At 38.5% G+C, this 20,662-nt stretch overlaps 2 protein-coding genes across 7 annotated transcripts; both read right to left on the bottom strand.

The window, feature by feature from the left end:
* Positions 1-557: 557 nt before the first annotated feature.
* Positions 558-19,096, bottom strand: LOC112565917 (serine/arginine repetitive matrix protein 1-like). 6 transcript variants are annotated; one of them, XM_025241800.1, is made up of 15 exons: positions 18,979-19,096; positions 15,337-15,426; positions 14,984-15,106; positions 12,238-12,408; positions 11,832-11,944; positions 11,223-11,432; positions 10,556-10,750; positions 6,951-7,100; positions 6,660-6,735; positions 6,181-6,313; positions 5,889-6,039; positions 5,533-5,580; positions 3,678-5,115; positions 3,413-3,526; positions 558-3,098 (listed from the first exon to the last, which is right to left on the bottom strand). In XM_025241800.1, exons 1-15 carry the CDS (start codon positions 19,000-19,002, stop codon positions 2,952-2,954), a joined length of 3,183 nt encoding a protein of 1,060 aa, XP_025097585.1. In that variant the 5' UTR covers positions 19,003-19,096; the 3' UTR covers positions 558-2,951. The 6 variants fall into 6 exon arrangements, with proteins under 6 accessions (XP_025097585.1, XP_025097586.1, XP_025097589.1 ...); XM_025241801.1 differs by having other exon boundaries at positions 3,678-5,100; positions 18,979-19,095; XM_025241804.1 differs by lacking the exons at positions 15,337-15,426; positions 18,979-19,096 and adding an exon at positions 14,026-14,151 and having other exon boundaries at positions 12,238-12,935.
* On the bottom strand, positions 7,644-10,358 carry LOC112565918. Its single transcript, XM_025241807.1, has one exon. It carries the CDS (start codon positions 9,897-9,899, stop codon positions 7,833-7,835), a length of 2,067 nt encoding a protein of 688 aa, XP_025097592.1. The 5' UTR covers positions 9,900-10,358; the 3' UTR covers positions 7,644-7,832.
* Positions 19,097-20,662: the final 1,566 nt, after the last annotated feature.

Raw genomic sequence — 20,662 nt, 5'->3', positions numbered from 1 at the left:
TCCTAGCTCTAAAAATGGGATAGATATGCAGCAGAGTTTTATACTTTCTGAAGAAGGCATACAGGGCAGCCAGCAAGCAAGGATAGAACAAATGTACAGACAAGAGTGTTCGGAGCACTCGTAGAGAAAATGTGACAGAAGTCGCTCATAATAGACTGACAGCTGTGATTTGTTTAGCAAGTCATGTCTGCAGCGACAATCCCAGGTTCCTGACGGAGGACGCAAAGGTGATTATGGTTTCGCCAACCTTGATGTGATTTGGTGGACAAACGAGCGAAGATGGATTTCTTCTCCTACAACATTGGAGTGCTTCCATTTTATCATCCTTGAGTTTAAGTTTGTTACTATCCAGTCCCTGACATCACGGATATTTTTTTGTCCACTTAAGAAAATTCAGAGAATTTGAGCCCTTAATCCATTAGAGTAATTCTTTTCAAGTTGAAAGTACTAACACAAGATCAAATAACTGAGTTTGGGCAACATTTCCTATAAAACCTAATTTGCCAGTCCCCCAATCTTAAAATACACATCCTCTCATCCCATTTACATAGACAAAATTTAACATGCCAACAAAGATTTATTTACATCTTTAACAAACAAAAAAGAAAGATATTAGACTGGTTGGCCATTCAACATCTACATGTGCAAATAAATTGTTCCACAAAAAAAAGTTCAAAGTATGCTGCTCTATTGTCAGAGAAAAAGTATGAGCATATGATACAGATGAAAGTATAAAACAAGAAAGGCATGAAAATGAAGTACTTCCTGTTCACCCACTCTCTCAAAATGTTAACACATTGCAGATAACTGGGACTGATGACTTCGCAACACAAGTCCAATCGTCCATGCGGCAAAAATAAAATGCACCTGTGTTTCAGTTGGTGCAGCTCATAAGTTGTTCAAAAACACCCACTTTTCCTCACAAAATATTCTGGGGTCAGAAGCTGTAAGCAAAAGCTTTGATACACCCAAGAATCAGCATACAAGATAAAGCACACAAGGTTCTTGCAAAGTTTAGTGCTATATATTGAGTACTCGCAGCATCACACCATGTATGTTTCATTGGGTACGGTAATAGATCCTTGTCCATAAATGTCACAAAATGGTAACAAAACTATTAAGAATTCACTAAGTTTCAAAACATTCCATATGGACAAGATTCAGAAAATGATTTTTGTCAGGCAGGTCTTGGCAGATACTTCCATGCTACATGTTGCCTATACGCTGTGGACATAACATTTCGATGACTACACACTTGCATCCTCTCTTATGCACACAGCTGTTTGGCCTTATCCTGTTCCACAACTGCCACGCCCAAAGCCATTGAATCACTATTTCATTTTCATTAGGATGCTTTCAGCATAGCATCTAATCTAACTAAAGAACAGCAGCTGTTGTAAGCTGTCTTGCATGGGCATATACACCCACAAAGTTTAAAGCCATGATACATACCTAACCCCTAGAAGAAAAAAACTTTCACCAAAACCAATGAAATTCAAGGGACCAAAAAACTCACTGTGATGAAACAAAATTAATAAGTGGAGTGTGCGACTGTTGCACCAGGAGTCAGCCTCTTCGGCATGTTCACAATATTTATCAATTGACAAGAAAGATATTTAGAAGTTTGACATTTTATGAAAGTTTCCCTAACTTTAATGTGGATACAATAAAAATTATAAATCAACTCATTCCAATTCACATATACCGCTCATGATAACTTTATATAAAAAGGGGTTGGGAGCAAAGGAAGGAGTGGTTGCACAGTAAGGTATATTTTACAGTCTACACCACATCAACATAGTTGAATAATACTTGTCCTGGCTTCAGCTTCTCTCATTATTTAAGAGAATTGCATATCAATAATTGTAGCAAGAAGTTACTGGCTCACACAAAGTCCTAAACTACCTTTGAAATTAAACAGAAGATGCCTACTATCAGTTTCATCAGATGATACAAAGCTGAAAAGTGTTATTCACTTCACCTAAGATTACTCTGATTCAATGGCTGCTATTAAAAAATATGTTCAAAAAGGTATTATCTTGATCTCAGATTTTTAAAAAGGTCTTCTTGTAGCAAAAGACTTTCTGGCAAAGCCCGATATCCTATGCCAACACTGATACTTATATTTAAGCATGGGCCCGCTAAAGGATAATTATGACACTATACTAGGCAGAGGCACTTCCATAGGGAATAACATTTTTGATATAAGAAGAATGAGCTTAATCACAAATTGCAATGATGAAACATAGCCCTAGAGCAGTGATTTTTTAAAATTTATTACAGACAGGAGTTTGACTTAGATTCCACTGGACACAGTAAAAACCTCCTTTTTCTAACCTATCAAGCAGTACTGAAATAAAAATGAACAGTGGCAGAGTGGATATGTTTAAATAAGTCCATCCAGCTGGCAGCAGTGCTAAAGCTAACATGCCATTATATTTTCAAAGGCAATAACTGCGACTGCATTCACTTCAAATTCAAAGATGCAAACCCAGGTGCAAATCTCGAAACACCACACCCAAGAGGACCATCCAATTCTAAACCTCAAAAATGTTTAATGAAAAAAAAAAAAAAAAGAAAAGCAATGGATCTTTGAAGCGAACTGCAAACAGACTTACAATGACTTACAAATACCACTAATGCACAAGGTGGATGCTGGCACATGTGGCTTCATGCCTTCACTGGGAAGATGCCTCTTGCAATCTTCAGTCTCTAGCAAGCACATTAACGCTTCACCTAACACAGTAATAATCCACTCTGAATATACCTTTCTGCGGTGCATCAAACTTGTAAAAAGGGTTCTGGAAACAAATACTTCCAAAGCTGCAATGAACCACACCCACCATGAAGCATCATTTCACTGATGAGCTTAAGTTCAATTTCGCTGGCTTGCTTGTCAGTCCTGATACAAGCAAGAATGGACAACAAGAAATGAAGTTTACAAAAAGTTTTTAGTCGCCAGAATCTGCCTTGTCTGTCGACGTTTTCGCATGTTCGCTGCCGGAGGGGACGGACATGGCTGCCTTGGCTCTCATGGACCTCAGTGCCTTTTCCCGCAACTGTCGCTCAAGCTCCTCTAGACTCTCTTCTTCAGAACCCTGTCAGGCACAAACATTGGGTTGTTATCCCCTCATTACAGATTATTTTTTTACTGCATAAGACCATTGCCCTCATCAATTATCTTAGCATTTTCTATTTGCATCTGTGCCTATGTACATACATGAATTTAAACCTGCTCATCATTAAAATAATAAAAAATTTAACAAGAGGATATAAACTGCTCCAATATTCTCTTAATGTTTCATGTAAACCACTGCAGCAATCTTGCAAAGAGCAAAATAAACTGCAAAGAATTTCTTTTTTCAAACTCTGCCTGGTCAACAACTGATAATAGTCTTGAAACACTGCTCACCTCTTCCTCATCTTTTACAGATTTCTTTTGCTTGTGTTTCTTGTGCTTCTTGTGTTTTTTGTGCTTCTTGTTCTTTTTCTTCTTTTTTTTTGAAGCTGCATCAGAGTCCGAGCCCTGGAAAAGATGAAAGAAAAATAAGAAATTCTTTAGTATTCTACTCTTTCAGATGGAGATGACTGACCTTTATGAATGCTTCTCTAAATTAGATACTCTTAACTGCAGCTAGAATGAGATTATATAAACTGAAATGAATTTAAATCCCCACCTCAGAATCACTGGCAGACTTAGAAGCTTCCACCTTTGCCAGTCTTGAAGAGCTCCCATTTCTGATAGGGCTGATGTGTTCAACTTTCGCTGCAGCTGTTGCAGCACTCTTTTCCTTATCTTCCCGCTTCACCACAAACAAGCGCCGGTGACCTTCACTCCCATCTCCTGGCAGCCTACCTTCTGGACTGGAGGAGTAACTGGAACGTTTTATCACCTTACTTTTCTCCTCTTCTCCCCTGCTAGGAGTAACTGGCTTTTGTGGCTCATCTGAACTGCTGGAGGAATATGATCGTTTCTTGGGCACCTTTTTTGGCGACTCACTCCCTCTTGAATCCCCAGACACCTGTCTGACAATGCTGGGTTTTCCTCTTTTATCAAATTTCTCACTCTCCACACTAGAATCGGAATCGGATGATGCCCGCTTAAATCTTTTCTCATCAGGTGAGTGTGATGGCCGTGACTTTCTCTTTCCCTTGCGCTGACCCTCAGGGGAAGATGTTCTCCTCCCTGGTGGAGAACTCTGCTCCTCTCTCTGCCGACTTCTCTTGTCAGCACGACGAGGTTCTTCTGGTGACATGGAGGTATGTGAAACACGCTGTGGTGGAGGGGAAGATGATGACATGCGCCTTTCTTTCACTGCAGGAGGAGGCGACTGCTGTCTGCGATCTCTGTCTCGTCTTATGCTTTCTTTATCATCAGGACTAGTGCGTCTTCCACTGCCTCTATCACTTGGGCTTGGTCGCCTTCCTGAACCTCTATCAGGAGGACTTGCATGCCTAGCACTGGGTCTGTCGTCAGAACTAGCACGTTTATTGCCTCTCCTGTCTGCCACAGGGCTGGGAGAAGTTTCTCGCCGTCGCTCAGGGCTTCTCTGCTGCCTAATGTTATCAGGCGTGGATGGTCTCTTGACACGTCTTTCTACTGGAGAATTAGAGGGGCGCTGTCGGTAAGGAGCTGGCATGGTAGAAGCAAAAGAATTTCTCTGCCTGCGATGACCTTCATCTGGTGATGCAGAACGCTGTCGAGATCGAGCAGCCAGTGGTCCTGGCTTTTTGAATGTAGGTGGCGACTCTGAACCTGAGGAAGATGAAGATGAAGAGTCACGCTTTTTATGCTTGATTGATTTCTCAGGTGATGAGATGGACCCCTTCCGTACTTTGCCTGTCCGTTCAGGTGATACGGATCCTGATTCTGATCCAGAAGAAGAGGAGGCATCATCAGCAGGCGATGCTGATGACAGCTTACGAGGTCTGGGTGGTGAGGCAGAAGTGGAGTGACGACGAGACCGCACAGGTGAAGCAGCTCTTTGGCGGGGGGGAGGACTGGGGCGGCGTGGCGCTGGAGAAGCTGAAGATGATGGTCGGTGTCGACCAGGCATGGGAGATTCCATATATGAAGACCTCCCTTTCTGTCTTGTATCTCTGAAAGCAAGAAATCTAACGAATGAAAGTTGTACCTTTCTGCACACGAACTACAATGCTCAAAATTTTTAGCTATAAATAACCACACGTCATGTTGGCAGTCACCAAAAAGGTAGGTTGGGGTTAGGGGGATTGGTATTTTACAGAGACAGCAAGTAAGGCTATACCATGGCAAGGCAGCCAGCACTGTAAATAGATGCTGCCTTTAAGAGAAAGAACAGCATGCTTAAAATGAGAGATGAATATAGGACTCGCTACAAAGGAAAAAAAAATGCATCACTACAAATCTCTAATGGCAACTAACCAAAACAAAATCCAAATAATCTTCAAAACCTTATGAAATAGTTTCTAGTAGGTAATCAAAATATCAGCGACCAGTTAAGAGTCCACAAGTGAAAGACTATATGAAGCAGAAAGTAAAGAGAAAGTCACCTGGGTGGTGGATTTCGAGTCATTTGCTGACGCATTGGGCTGGGCCGCCTAAAAACAACAAAAAAAAAAAGCATATGGTATTGTAAACCACACTACACAACTGGAGTATCCTTCTGACCTTAAATAAGAGTTCTCCATTTTCATGTAATTAGGAATAAATGGTTACAGACTTGCTAAATGGATATTCAGTCTGTCACATTGCCATCTTTCATCACTGACATTAAAACCTAAAATTTTTTAAATTGTAGGTTTTCAACTAGAAATAAATGATATTACATTCAAAACTTTTAAAATCACCAGGAACCATCACTGTTTTGAACAGCTATATACTTTAAGTTCTGAGTCAATCCTTTAACCTGGGTCTGCGTGGTGGTGGTGATCGTCGTCGTGGAGACAGAGAGCGTCTGCGAGGAGAAACAATGGGTCTGCGTCTTCTGAAGGGTGAGGGGCTTCGGCGGCGGCGAGTATCTGATGCTGATCTGTCTCGTTCACCATGTATTCTTCCAGCTACAAGTGAAAAAATAAATAAATAAATAAAACCATTTCCATGTGAAACAAAATATTTAATGAAGCACTTATGGTACAAAGATTAAAAAAAAAAAAAACAAAATAAATAAATTAAAGAATACTGAATGCACTAAAACTTACAACGAGGGGCTTCTTCTTCAGAAGATGACCCTGAAGATGAGGCAACATCATCATCAGCATGACCTCGATAGTTGCGGCGTTGCTGGATTCCTTGTTTCTCTGGAGAAGTTGCTCTTGCATCACCAGCATCTCCCTGTAGACATTTAACAATGAACTTCTAGCTAGCAGGTGGTCAAATACACACAGGAGAATAATTTAGGCATCTGGCTAATTATAACTCATGAACATATTAAAAATAAATAACTCACTTGGTTCTGTATTACAAGAACTTTACTCTTTGGCATAAATTGTCATTAGAGTCTAATTTACTTACGAATATCCATTCCTGTAAAAAGCTTTAACTTATAAGTCTTTGAAAAGACAGTGAAGTGGGTAGTTTACTGAAGAGAAAAGAATTATCCTGGACAATTTCACCAACCCATCCCCCCTTTTTTTGGCAAACATGCTATTTTGAAAACTTAAATTTCCACATTACATACCTCTGAATTCTTTCTTTTGCTGCCCATCTTCTTTTTCTCAGGTGTAGAGTCACTGGATTCATCTCCACTACTAGAACTGGCACACACACAAAATTTTTATTTCTCAGCAATGCATTTTCAAACAGCAAGGAGATATAGTGCTACCATCCAACTCAAACTAACAGCATCTAATAATTCAATCCAAAGCCTGTTTAGAATATATGCAGATGATGGAAACAAAATTACTGAAAAAGAGCCCCATCTCACATTGTTTTTCAGTGATGTCTATAAAACCTAAAAATCTGCTCTTACTATCTACGTCTTCTTGGTGGAGATCTTCTTGGTGACCTGCGTGGTGATCGTCTATCTCGTCGAGGTGAAACACGCCTACGACGAGGGCTGCGAGACCTGCGACGAGGAGAACTGCGCCTGGGTGATCGAGATCTTCTTCGAGAGCGAGATCTGCAAAACAAACAATTTCTTAACCTTTCATTTTTAAAGACCTTGGTGAATGTATTTTCCCCTCAATTTTGCCGGCATGGTAGCACACTGGTGTGCCTGATTTAAGGTAACCAGTACACTCCAAAAATTAAAATCCATATTTTAAATATCTTTAAAGGCTTTTTAATATAGAGTAACAAAATAACATAAATATAGCACTTTAAAACTATTTTTGAGTACCTAAAGTGAAAATTGTGACTTTAATCAACGTTTTTGTTTCAAAACGTACAAGTATTTTAAAAAATCATGCACACAATACCATAAGTCATATACCAAAGGTTTTGGGTTTTTTGTAAACTAGAGGCACTGATATAAAAAGTTATGCATAAGCCTTTATGATATCTTAAGATTTCTAGGAGATATAAGAAATCAAACATGGTACCCCCGACTCGGTGTGAATGTGGCAATTAAAGATTTAGAAAAGTGTTAATTTTATGAAAAGTAATGTTTATACCATAATCTCATATGCATCACTTTGTAGCTTATGCATTTTTACACAAAACTGCAAAATTTTACTGCTGTAGCACAAGCCAATCTTGAGATATGGGTTTTTATAGTTAAGGACTGGTTGTCAAAAACGGCAAACAGAGAAATTCAAGCTTAAAGATTTAATATGCATATAACACTTACCAGATGCCTTCAAAAAATAGTTTGTGGTGTTTATAAGCTACACCAGCCATCCTAACATGCAATTTAAATCAAACCTAGTATGCCTGGACCATAAGTTTCCCCCTCATGGTTTTCTTGCCTGGCAACCGCTCGCTTTTCCATCTGTACTTTTTCCTTCCTCTGCTTCTTGGCTTCAGGCATGGCGTCTTGGTCTGACTGCCTACATCTGTTTTCATCTTGATGCTCTTGATAGGCTTGCAGAATGGTTGCTGTTGGAACAATGTCAAGATGTTTTATCACCTGAGAGAGATGAGCAGAGCCTTGATTAAAATGGGACACAGCCGATGCAACTGCTGATTTCACACGTGTGGCACCCACAAATGTTGTCTTCGGACATCTAGCCCAGATGGTTGCATTCAAGGCTTCATTTGCATTTTGGGTTTTTCCATGCTGCATCCTCCTTAAAAGATTAGGGTCAGACATTCTTTCATAAATAGGATAAATGGCACGGGCAACTTCATAAGAAAGAGGAACTTTTATGTTGTCCTTATGCTTTCCTGGGGTTTGTCCAGCAGCTATTGCTTTCTTGTAGAAGCACCAAGAGTCTGGACCATCAGGACATCTCAGATGGTGTGGTTCCTCATCTGTAGACATGCAATGTAGCAATGTTGCCCAAATAGCTCTCCTCATCTCCTCAGGATCTCCCAGGTGTTTGTTGATTGCAAATTTGTAATAGTCTTGCAATTTTGTGCAGGTTTTCTTTGTTAAGGCTCCATACTTCCTCCCTTTTAAGTTATCCTCTGTTGACTTTTTTCTAAGGGCTGCTCCCATCCTTTTGTGGCAATGATTGACACACTCTAACTTTTTTATCTCTGTGCTGCCATACACCTTTGCTGTTGTTAATGCTAAGTGGGCAGTGGAATCACCATCTGACAGCATACTGGTATATCGCATGTTGTGCTTGTCTAATGATCTGCCCCATAGTACGAGTGCTGCCTCCTTCTCCATTGCCTTTGACGAACCTTCATAATTTAGTGTGCAGAAGTCCTTGTGCTTTATATCCCATTGTTTTCTCTCCTCCTCAGTCATATCATTAACTTTAGCAACTTTACAAACCTGACAGTGCTTAGACAGAACTTCATAATCTAAGACTAACCCTGTCAAAACATCTATAACTACCCCTACACCATGACTGGAAGTAAAACCCCTTTTGTGCCATGTACCATCAAAAGAGACCATGACATCAAGGGGGGAAACAACATTACTGGAAACAACATTTTCATTTTTATAATCATCATCATCATCATCATCATGGCAAGAGACACTGCTGGAAACATTTACGTTATCATCATCACTGGCAAAATTAGTATCTAATTCAGCATAAGCATCACGCACAGCTTCAGCTGATGCTTTCATGACCATTTCAGTAACATTAATGTGTGCTGTGCTGATCTTTTTGGTCAGTTTTTGGTATGTTTTGTGATGCATGCCAGGAATGTTTACCAAAGCTGAAAATTTTTGCATGGCTGCGTGACCAAGGCCAAGTTCGTTAAAGCAAAGTACCATGGCATTATTTATGTCAAACCCTGTATTCACTTTTTCACTTTCCTGAATTCGCGAACAGGAGTATTTTTGGATGATAAATGGGCATATCTGACATTTGATGTTAATCTGTCGGGAATAACCCATTTTATCGCCAAAAGACACTTCAAAACTGCCTGTAACGCAACATTCAGGGCAAGGGAAAAATGAGAACATGTCAGTTAAAGTTTTCAACTCGATAAAACAACGCTCTCTAGTATTACCGTCTTCTAACTCGTCAGTCGTTCCTATCTTCTCTTTTAAAAGTGCCAGTTTTCGTCTGGAAGTTGAAGCTGTCGATGTATTCAAGTCAGTTGAAGTCGATTCAGTTAAATCAGTTAAGTTGTCAGAAACGCTTGCCGACTCGATGTCTGTGATGACATGTGACTCGCCACAAATTGGTTCCTGCGTCTTCTTCCATCGCGCAGCAGCAGCTTTTTTGCTATGGGCCTTTCGAGATAGCTTTCCTGTACCATAAGGTTTCTGTTTCGCCTTAATCTTCACAGGAATTTTACGGGAATCCATGGCAATCTCATCAGCACCAGAAAAAGCAGACGCACATTCAGCCATTTTGCAGTGAGAGGAAGTAGCCGACGCTAAGGGCACAGGCCAATCGGATCGCGCGATTACACATTATTCCCCGGAAACTACCATATAAGGTAACAAACTCGGAAAAGGTGACTCGACAAACGTCACAATGGATTCGAAACTATTTTGGGCTTGGCTCTTTCATTCAGACAATGTTAAAGAGGAGAGAATGCCGATTACAATGGTATGCAACATGGCGGACTTAGTGTGTTTGGAATGCGCGTAACCAAGGCTCAAACATGGCCATTTTTCGGGATCGGCACGTGGCGACGAGACAAAATCGGTGAGGGTGGGTGTGAAAAATGAATTTATGCAACATCAAAACACACTTTATATAACAGAAAAATACCAGAATCTGTTTTAATACATGTCAAAGTATGCAAATACGGTGTTATCTCAACTTTGACCATGACACCCCAAAACCGCTATTTTCACGAGGCGCAGTGTACCTTAAAACAAGACCCATCACTCCTAATGGCCAGAACGACACTGAAAGTGAAATCACAATTTTGACCTCTTTCTGTGCTCATATGGGAATGCCACTGTTTGAAGACTTGCATACTGTGAAGATACTATTTTCTGTTCAGATCTTGGAAAATATGAATTTAACCCAGTCCCTTTCGTAGGCATTGTCTTACCTCGACTTACTGCGACCACGCCGCCTTCTGTCAGAGCTCTTTGACCTAGACCTGTCACGTTTTTTGTGACGTGGGGATCTTGACCTTGATCGGCTTCGCTTATTATCTTTCTTGTCTTTGTCTTCTCTGGATCTGGATTTTTCTTCCTTCACTTCACCATCTGCATTCTGTGCAGCTTCTTCATTCTTCAAATTTCTATACACACACACACACACACACAAACAGCAAATTAGGTAAAGTAGAACAGTTCCAAACTGACAAGAGCAGAATGCATTTAGATGGGTTACATTGAAATTATGAGTGAACTCTATTTCGTTGGTGAGCTTTTGAGCATCATGATTCTTACCTGAAAGAGGCAAGAACCTCATTTCACACATCACAAAGCTCACTGCATACCACCCCCCCAAAAACCGCTTCTGAAAACCTGTGAAAGTATCTTCTGACTATGACATTTGAAGGATTGGAAACAAAACTTAAAGTTGCAACATAGATTTAAAATTTTCACAAATAAAAACTTCATCACTTTCGAAAATGGGGGTGGGGCTGACTAATTTGCGAACTAGGAGTCTGCATTTTTAACACCCTACCTTCATCCACACATCTTTCAGTTGAAAGACATATACACCTGGTATAAAAATGCATGACAAACTGTATACCAGCTACATACTTTTCCTTGATATCTGCCTCGCTGGTTTTTATGTTCTCATCCACAGATGCTGTGTTGGGGTTCTGCTTTATGGACTGTGGCCCCGGCAACACAGGTGAATCAGGCGTTTTTGTTGCTGGATCAGCAGCACTAGATTTTTCTTTGTCTTTCTCCTTTTCTTTCTCAGGGGTCCTAGTCCTACTTCTGCTCCTGGTCCTCGAACGATTTCTCCTTAAGGAAAAAAAACAAAAAAAAAAAAAACAACAAAACAATGGTATACTGCCAGGTAGATCTGTACTGGAAGAGCCATAAGTCAATACAAAATAAAGAAATTAACATGTTTGGAAACTTTTTTCTCAGCAATAAACCGGCTGCGAAAAAAGAAAGAATATCGTTTTATTTATATACCACTCCTACAGTTGTTGAAAATGTATTCAAAGCATTTTTATTATTTCAGATATGGACTGTAACAAAACCCCTGCCAGTTATGGGCTTTTGTTATCTCTTAAGGAGTAAAAGTACTTCTTAAAAATAAAAATTATACAGCACATTAATATCTTGCGAATAATAATTGCAAATGTACTATGACACTATGTTTGCAAAATATTTCATGTTTCTCATGCCTCTTACTTTCTGTCTGGTGTTCTGTTCTGTCGTTCTGCTTCTTTTCTTTCACGATTTAAAGTTTCTTTTATCTGCTCTTCATGTTTTTTTAGCGTTGCCTGGATTCGTTCTTGTTCAGCCTGGCAAATAAGACAGGGAGACAAAAATCTAGCACTTTTTATTGTCGGGTGTTAAATATATATTTTTCCAATGTCTTCAATTACTTCTTTTTGTTTTTTACTCTGAATAGATGCATGCACAATAAGTAGCACACAAGAGTTATACCAAAACATACTTTTTACTATTTGATCATCTATGTGCCGAACACTTAAACTTAATTTCAAAAATACAAATATTCACAAAGATCAGACTGCTAAAATCAGTCTGCAAGTCTTGAAAAGGTTTCATCTTTCTGAATACTTAATTTCCTGACCTGTCTCTTCTTTATCTCCTCTTTCTTCTGCTCAAGAAACTTGGTAGGAATGCCAGTCACGTTGTCCTGCGCACTGCACAACAGTTCCCACATTTCTGTCATAAAGGTGCGAGCATTCTTGGCGTTCAGGAAGCCAGTCAAATTAATCTGCATGTCTCGGGGATCTGGATACTGCCAACAGAGATAAAGGGGAAGGCACGCAATTTGCTATGTTCTTCTTGCAGAAGGTTTCAATGGTCTACGTTTATGCACAACAGATCTAAACATAGCAAAGCCTCTCCACGAGGCTCAGGAATGTAGTGTCACACATCTGCTACAGCATCTGGTTCTGGTGAGGGTTGGTCAAGATGAGTCCCTCTCGAGGTAAACACTGCTGGATGCAGTTTAACTCCCAGGCAAACACCTACTATTTCCCCCCATTTTCATGCAGTAATACAGCGATACACCAATGTGTGCTGTCTAACGAGTACCTTACTTTGCTGACCAATACCTTCTTGTTATGACACAGATGGGTTTGAGTTTGAACAAACATGACACTTCTCTTGCTCAGCTGGACTGGGGAAGGGGTCACAAACATCCCCAACTAAGTACTTTTTTACTTGCTACCCAGGTCTCCCAGGGACGAGGTTCCAGCTGAGAGTGAAACACCTACGCATGGCTGTGTCATACTTGTCAGCTGAAACCCCGAACTCAAATGTCTGCAAAAGAGAATGCAAATTAGTATTCAAAATCACACTAAAATATCTACATCAAGAAATCACATTACTGCAGTTCTTCTCAAATTATGTATGCTGAAAGGCTTGTTCTGGAAAAAAGTTAAAAAGAAACAAAGCTAACTCTTATTGGCAGCAGGAGCAAAACTTGTGTATAAATTGACAGCGAAGTAAAGAGTACACCTTTCACTCCAAGTGAAAAAAAGACATCCATGTAGTAGTGTGCTAGCATGCATGCACACACATACACACACACTATCATAAACTTACTCTGACCTCCTGCTTCTCTGTCACTAGTTATAGTTAGCACATTATCCTTACCTTCCACTTTTCTTAGAAAAAAAAAAACAACAAAACAAACAAACAAAAAAAAAAAACACTTCCAGTACAATTTCCAAAGTACATTAACCTCTCAGAAAAATAGTGATTGCATGCACAAAAAAATCCTCACATTAAACAGAAGAGCCTATACACAACTGGCAGCAACATTGGAAACAAAAACAACTGTACTGGAGACATTTCAGCTTCAGTGTGTTAACTTCCATAGCATGTCAACATCTATCGGCAAACAGGGAACATGCACATACATCATAAAAAATGCCATTATAAGGGTTGCAGCCATACAAAGTTGCTCAATGAAGCGTAGATGATGTTCTTTTGCATAAGAAACTGGGCTCCTCTTGTTCCTCAAGGTAGGTCCATACTGCCGCACGCACTGATGCAAAACCATACTTTGGTGATGTTAAGTGAACTAGTACCATGAGAATAAGCCATGCTACAAAGCCTTTATTTTCTTTTTCTTTTTTTTAAAATGCTAACTACCAAATATGGTGTTTCTGCTCCTTTTAACAAACTTGTCTGAGAAAGGGAGAGGGTTGATATTCAGTTTGCAAAAGCAAACGTTTCGCACAATCTGAGCACCAACCAAAGCCTCACCGGTGCAAGGCAATGTGATGGGAGACAATCACCAAGGCCTAACTGATGCAGTTATTAACAATGATACCACAGACCCTGATGGTACAAAATGCACATGAGTCAACTCAGAAAAGTGACATGAAGAAAACATATATCAAACCTTGGTTTGCAGGCAGCCTTCGACGAGGAGCGGAGCTCCGATAAGATTTAGCTTATGGTAAAACCCTGCGAATGAGCGTGCCTTGTCTTGTCTCTGAGATGGGAGGCCATTTTACTATCATCATGGCTAATGTTGGAAGGAAACAGTCAACAGTATGAGTGTGACATACAAAAGAGACCAACAGTAACCTAAACTGCATAGCTAATAACCTTGCTCCCTACGAATCTCACTTTACCAGTTTTACCACAGAATGAACAAAAAAAAAAAAAAAAAAAAAAAAAAAAGAAATAAATATAAAAAAAAAGAAAAATTCTCTCCTGCTTATTATCTTTCATTTAAAAAAAATTGTTTGTGATACTACATGATGAACAAAAACATGCTTTTTAAGGCAGGATCCCTAGCTGACCTTGTTCGTAAGCTCCTGTACATCAATTAGAAACTCAGATTTACAAAAGAAACAAAAATTATATTCAGCTGACTATTCCTACCCTGCAGTTGAGCTTCACTTTTAACTTTATGGGGAATGGAATAAAAGAAATATGATGAGAGGGGATGATATTGAAAAAACACTAGTGGTTATCTACTAATGCAGTTTTTAGTCTATCAATTTTAATCAAGGCAGATCCAAAAATGCCTTCCGCTCCCTAAGAGTGAAAAAAAAATTCTCACCTCATGCCCACAATTAGGAAGGGAAAGCCCAAGAACTTATTCCACTGCATTTAACTGGGCCATTCCAGGTCCCTTCCAGAGTACTGTACCCCATTTTCCCAACAAAATACTGTTTAAAGACAAAGACTTCTCCCGACAAGAAAAACCTACTCTTCTTCCACTGAAGACTGATGAAAATCTGTGTTTTCTGCTGTTTTTTTTCCAGTCTCCCTGTCCTGAAAAAAGAGAGTGCATATGGAAACTAAAAGCATGAAATTTCCAGTTGACACAATGCAAGAGCTCATCTTACCCTGGCTTCTAACTGGTTGTAGACAAATTCGACGATGACATCATCCTCAATGCATAGAAGTTCAGTGATGCGTTGAGCAATCCAGGGTTTTAGGCTGTCCACATTCACCTTTGACATGTCCACCTGCAAGCAAACTTTGACCTTAGGCATGCATGCCATCTACTTATAAGTCAAGACACAAAGCCAAAAGCTGAAAACACAGGTCGAAATCTTTCGGTTTCAGAACTTTGTTCCTTCGATAAATTCTTTGAAGGAGTGTGCACATGTGAATGGAGACATCCTATTTACAGCCAAGTATGATTTTGTATTATTCTTAACTGAATTAAGATAATTAAAAAACATCAAAATCTAACCTTCCTGTCTATGCCTTCAGCAAATTTCATAGACTTCATTAGTTTCTTTTTCTTATCAGCAAAACGATTATCTTGCTCTGCGGTAGTTCCCTGAAAATAAAGGGACACATCTGAAGAACCACCAGCAGACATAGAATGACAAAAGTTCATTTTATTAAAAGTCTGCATAAGAGAGCAAATTTTGTATTCACCCTACACAAAAAGAGTTTAAAATTCTATGTGCTGAATACATCACACATATAACACTTTCATCAATTGCTTAAGGTTGGATGGGAGAACTGGAAACATTAATTAGGCATATTCATTGAAATTTGTGACATCATACTATCACTCTCTTGTTGTACCTGGTACGTGAATGCTTGTATCTTAATACAAAGGACTTTTAATCAGATTCAAGAATGTAATTATAAAATACTCATATAAATGGGTAATGACCAGCTGACTATAAAAATAAATTTTTATGTAAATATGTTATTAATCCTGTTCATGAAAAACACATTCTTCAGCATGTTAAAATAACATAACATGACTGCATGATTTAGCTGAGGTACATGTACTGAATGTGATGAAATTCCCAGGGCATGCTTGCCTCTTCAGTTTAAATCTAACTTTCCTCTTTTTAACATTTGTATTTAACAAGGAAGAAATAATTTTTGTCCCTCAAGTCAATTATTATGGACATGAATACTAGGTAGCAGCAGTTTCCCAGTGGCAAATACAGAAACGCACAAAAAGAAGCCATAAATTAGGTGTTTTCAAACTGCTTTTTGGTACATTATACCTATATTTCGGTCTGAGAAAAATATATGAAATTAAAGATTGGACTTTCTACTGTCACATTTTGTATTTTATTTTTGGGTCTTATTATTCTATGTGCTGAAGACAAAAACATGCACCTATCCTAGACACCCGGTTGCTTTCTGATGGAAGCCATTTTTGACAAAATGAACACAGTCCCACTAGAAAATTCCATGCTGGGTGCTAATTTTTACAGACCAACAATTGAGAAACAGCCATAAAATGTGGAAAGATGATCTAATTTATATGTATTTTTTATAGTATTTGTTTTAGGGGTAAGGAAAAAAAAAATCTCATTTGAAAAATATAGTAAAACTTTGATATGCATCACCAAAAAAATATGTTCAAAATAATATTTGCATACCAGGTATCCTCGGAAAGTTTCTTTTTCGTTGAACATATCAGTACCTACAACTTTGCAATTACCTGTCACTGCACCTCTTACCAACCATTCAAATTACCACTGAAGTCGTGCCATGCCAAAAGTTTAACATGGCTGACAATGCAGGCCTGAAACCTATATCTGTATATCCAGATCTCTGACTTAGCAATAAGACTGCCGATATGGACAGTGTTTTCACAAAATATCCTCAGTAAATAATGTTGATCTTGCATAAAAAGATCAATTACAACCTCCAAAATTGTAGTTTTTGCAAATAATTGTTATTTAAAGCAGAAAAATGTATGCCACAGCACAGCAGAATCAGGTTTATCCTTGACCAAGCAATGTGCAACACTGGTAGACGAGAGAAGCATTTTTTTTTGCAGCTAACATTATCAGCTGATAGTCACATATGGCAGTAGACAACTTTATGTAACATTTATGTGACTTTTAATCAGTGAAAGCAATTTTTTTTCACAAATGTGTCGTCTGGTGTAGGCTTTACTGTATGGTTTGCATTATTTCAGTCATGATATGCTATTATCTGAAGCATAGATGGTTTATACTTTAACTTTAAAATCTACTACAAATCCAGAAATGTGACTGTTCTTATACGATATAAGGAACTGTGATAAAGTTAAAAGACTTGTACATTTCTTTAAAAACCAAAATTTCCTATAGCTGTATTCTAACTTTTTATATAGTCAATAATGAGATTTTGAATTCATACCTAGACATAGAGTAAATTTGTTAACGCATTGACATTGTTTAAAATTTCATTTTTATCTACTTTCTCTTTCTATAAATTTTGGCTAAATGCTTATGATTTACAACCTACAAATCAAATAGTTTACTTGTTCCTGAAAATCTTCCTGAATTTTGTGGCTGTATCTAAAAGATACAAATGTCTCTAACACTAGTATGTTAATCCCACGTTTTTCCACCTAACAAATTAGAGAATTATCAAACCATGAACTTGTATTACTGGACTGCTGGCAGACAAATTTTTTCCAGTTAACTACTAAAATGAGGCTTCTGGTTTAGTCACATTTCACATTAACTACTAAAACACGGCAGGTATATACAAAACTTCCAGTTTAGTCACATTCATTGTTTAGGCTCGCTGACACTAACAGCGAAGAACTTTGCAAGAGGCTAACCATTGGTCTTGGCAGACAGACATCAATGTACCTATACACATCCGTGATCAAGCTTTAGATTCAGATAAAAAAAAAATTTGAAACTTGTTCACCTGAGGGAAAAATAGAGTACAAAACATTTACTGTTGTCTGTAGATTTTATCATTTCAGATAAGTAATATATAGTCTTTGTTTCTGAAGCTCTCAATTATGTTCCTGAAGTGAAATCACTTGGGCAACCTTGTTCATTTCAGCTGTGTTGTAAGGGCTCACTAATAAACCTCAGCTGTTGATTTTGTCTGACCTAGGAGCAACCTATAGTTGCAAAATATCAATTCACTGTTACTTTCAGTAGTCATTAAAAAGAAAAAGGGAAAGCTTGTAAAATTGGGGACAAAATTCTCAAAACATGTGATGAAAACATAACTTTGCACCTCTAAAGTAGTGTTTCGCTGCTTCTAAAAATGAGAGAACCTTACTTTTTTTTGTTGCCTGTTTTCCTTGTATTTTCCTTCATATCACAGATATACACATTTCACATAGATATAGAGGACATAAAATACATATGAATACTGTTGTCAGTGAGTGAATGTTGTCAGCCATAGTTTAGATAAAACCCCATGTTTTCTCTTGCCCATCTTTTCTCCTTTAAATTTGACTAAAAAGATCTCCTTAAATGATTGTTTTCAACTACGATTTTACAAAAGCAAAGAACCTTCCGGATAAAGTGGACCCCACATAACTTGTTCTTTCCATAAGTTTATGAAGGCGGTGTGGAGACAAAGATGGCGGTTACCATTCATTACCATGTGGGGTGTGGAATTTATAGAAACAAACTGGAAATAACTCTGATGGAAAGCTAAAGAAAATCTACTTTTGAGAATTTTAAATTACAAGTCACTCTAATACTATATGGTGTAACATGAATTACTGAAACTCAAATTACCGAAAAGTAACAAATTCCAGGAGCTGAACAATGATTCATAGTACTGGTTGTAATCACATAGGTTACGACCGACGTACTAGAAAATTAAATTTACTATAATATAACATTAGTGTGCATCGGAAAAATACTCTATGAAATGAAATAAAAAAACAAGTTGAACAGCAGGCTGCTTCAACTAAGTGTTCTTTCGTTTTAGGGATGTGAAATATCAGCAAGATGGGTTGAGATCCCCAAGACAGTCTCTAGGCATCAACAGACAATAGCCACTCAGATAAAATAATAGCTTACATATTTATAAAACTAAGAACTTTATTGTATAATTGTAGACAGCATTTAAAAACACATTTGGCGCACTAAAACTTCATTTTCAAACAAACCTTGAAAAATCCGGCGTCCGCCATTTTGGTTGATCGTCGGGCTTTGTGAAGTCTCGGTCTGTCTCTTGTGTACGAGATCTCAAAACTGTTTCGTTTGTTTGTTGTTTTTCTGAGGTATTAAAACTTTAATAATAAAAAATCTAGAATCCCCTTAAAAGCTGTCTTTCGAATAAATTTTTATCTTCGAATGCAAAAACTTTCACAGCGGTAGACAATTTTATTTTAGCAAACGCTGTAGATTGCTTCCCTTATGCTAGGTGCTCTGGTTACGAGACAAATACAAACCGTACATGAACGATATACAGTGGCGTAGGAAGATGCTCAGCTTTGATGGAGGGGGGCAAACTCCATGTCGACTGTTAACGACGTTCACATTTTTGCCTGTTCTGTTTGTTTGTTTGTTTGTTTTTTGGAGTGGGCGGATGGCTTCCTTGTCCTCCCGTCCCCCGCCAACCTCAATAAATTATTGTTCCTGCGCCACTGATGACTGGTGTACAGCATAAACTGATACGTTATCCAGATTTATGGGTCAAAATTACCTTTATTTGTTTCATTGTCTGTCAGTTTGGTTAGTTGTATTTTAATTGACCACTGTCATCAGCTCTGACGATGAACGAAACTTCTATAGACGGCTTCAGTACGTAGATAACGTCCCTATAATTGAAGATGTGATTGCATGTATTCTGGAATCTGATGACGGACGTCATGGTTATTATGCTTAGACAATTAAATTCTCTTATTTCAAAAATTCTGGTTCTGAAACATTGCTCGTTTCAGTATTGAAGCGAGTTTCTAGTAGGTGTCTCCTTACGAATTTGGAGAAGGGATGTATAGTACGTGTGGCGACGTTTAGTTTCACAATCCCTATAGATCGGGTTCGTTTGCTGGGTAGTCTTATTATCTGTCTTGCATGTTAGGTTGTTGAGGTGTGATAACTCAATTTGGGTCGCCCTTGCTTTGAGATCTACTTCTAGTGTATCTAGCTGTGGCGTCAGTGGCTAAAAATAACAAACATGCACGGTGAAAGAATATATTATAGATAAGGTTGGTCGCTATAGCGGAATATATATTATATATAAATCAAATGATGCAGACTCTACTTATATAAGAATGGCACCGGTTGGATGAGTTTCGATCCCAAACAGTGTGCAGGCGAGTGGTTTGCAGAGTGTCGTGGTCCAGGGAAAAAATCCGACCATCGATGAACAGTTTCATACAGGTCGAGGGAGTGAAACCCGTACGTGTCGACTCACCGTCAGATGTTGGCTCAGCATGGACATAGAACCACGAACCAACGAAAGATTTATGTGTGGGTAGAAAGGTTTAGAGCGTAAAGAATAAGTGTAGCCAACGGAGGTCGTTTTGGTCGCCCATCAACATCACGCAAAACAAAAGCTCATCGACAGACTGGATGTATACTGGAGTATTAGAATGGAGGAATACGGATGCGACACACTAATCTTTATTTGTATAATTTTGAATATGTATACCCCACACGCAATGTTTTCATCAAAACAAAATCATGTGATTTTACCCTCGATATGGGCCGATGGCCAAATCAATAAAGGTGCTCGTTAATAAAAAAAAAGAATTAAGAAAGGGAAAAAATGATAATTTCTTCAGTGTTTGCATGCGCACGCGCCTTATACACACACACACAAAAGAGAGAGAAATCACAATTACA

This window comes from Pomacea canaliculata, linkage group LG6 (assembly GCF_003073045.1).
Source record: "Pomacea canaliculata isolate SZHN2017 linkage group LG6, ASM307304v1, whole genome shotgun sequence".
In the NCBI taxonomy this organism is placed as follows: domain Eukaryota; kingdom Metazoa; phylum Mollusca; class Gastropoda; order Architaenioglossa; family Ampullariidae; genus Pomacea; species Pomacea canaliculata.
Note: the sequence above shows the minus strand (reverse complement) of the source record. Positions and strands in the feature narration are given on the sequence as shown.

What these genes read in the sequence shown, in the direction of transcription:
- LOC112565918 (XM_025241807.1), bottom strand. Translation starts at nt 9,899, where the DNA reads ATGGCTGAATGTGCGTCTGCTTTTTCTGGTGCTGATGAGATTGCCATG.
- LOC112565917 (XM_025241800.1), bottom strand. Translation starts at nt 19,002, where the DNA reads ATGGCGGACGCCGGATTTTTCAAG. An exon ending in GAGGCAGATATCAAGGAAAA is followed by an intron (nt 10,751 to 11,222) that starts GTATGTAGCTGG and finishes GTGTGTGTATAG; the next exon opens with AAATTTGAAGAATGAAGAAG. An exon ending in CTGTAAAAGATGAGGAAGAG is followed by an intron (nt 3,099 to 3,412) that starts GTGAGCAGTGTT and finishes TGTGCCTGACAG; the next exon opens with GGTTCTGAAGAAGAGAGTCT.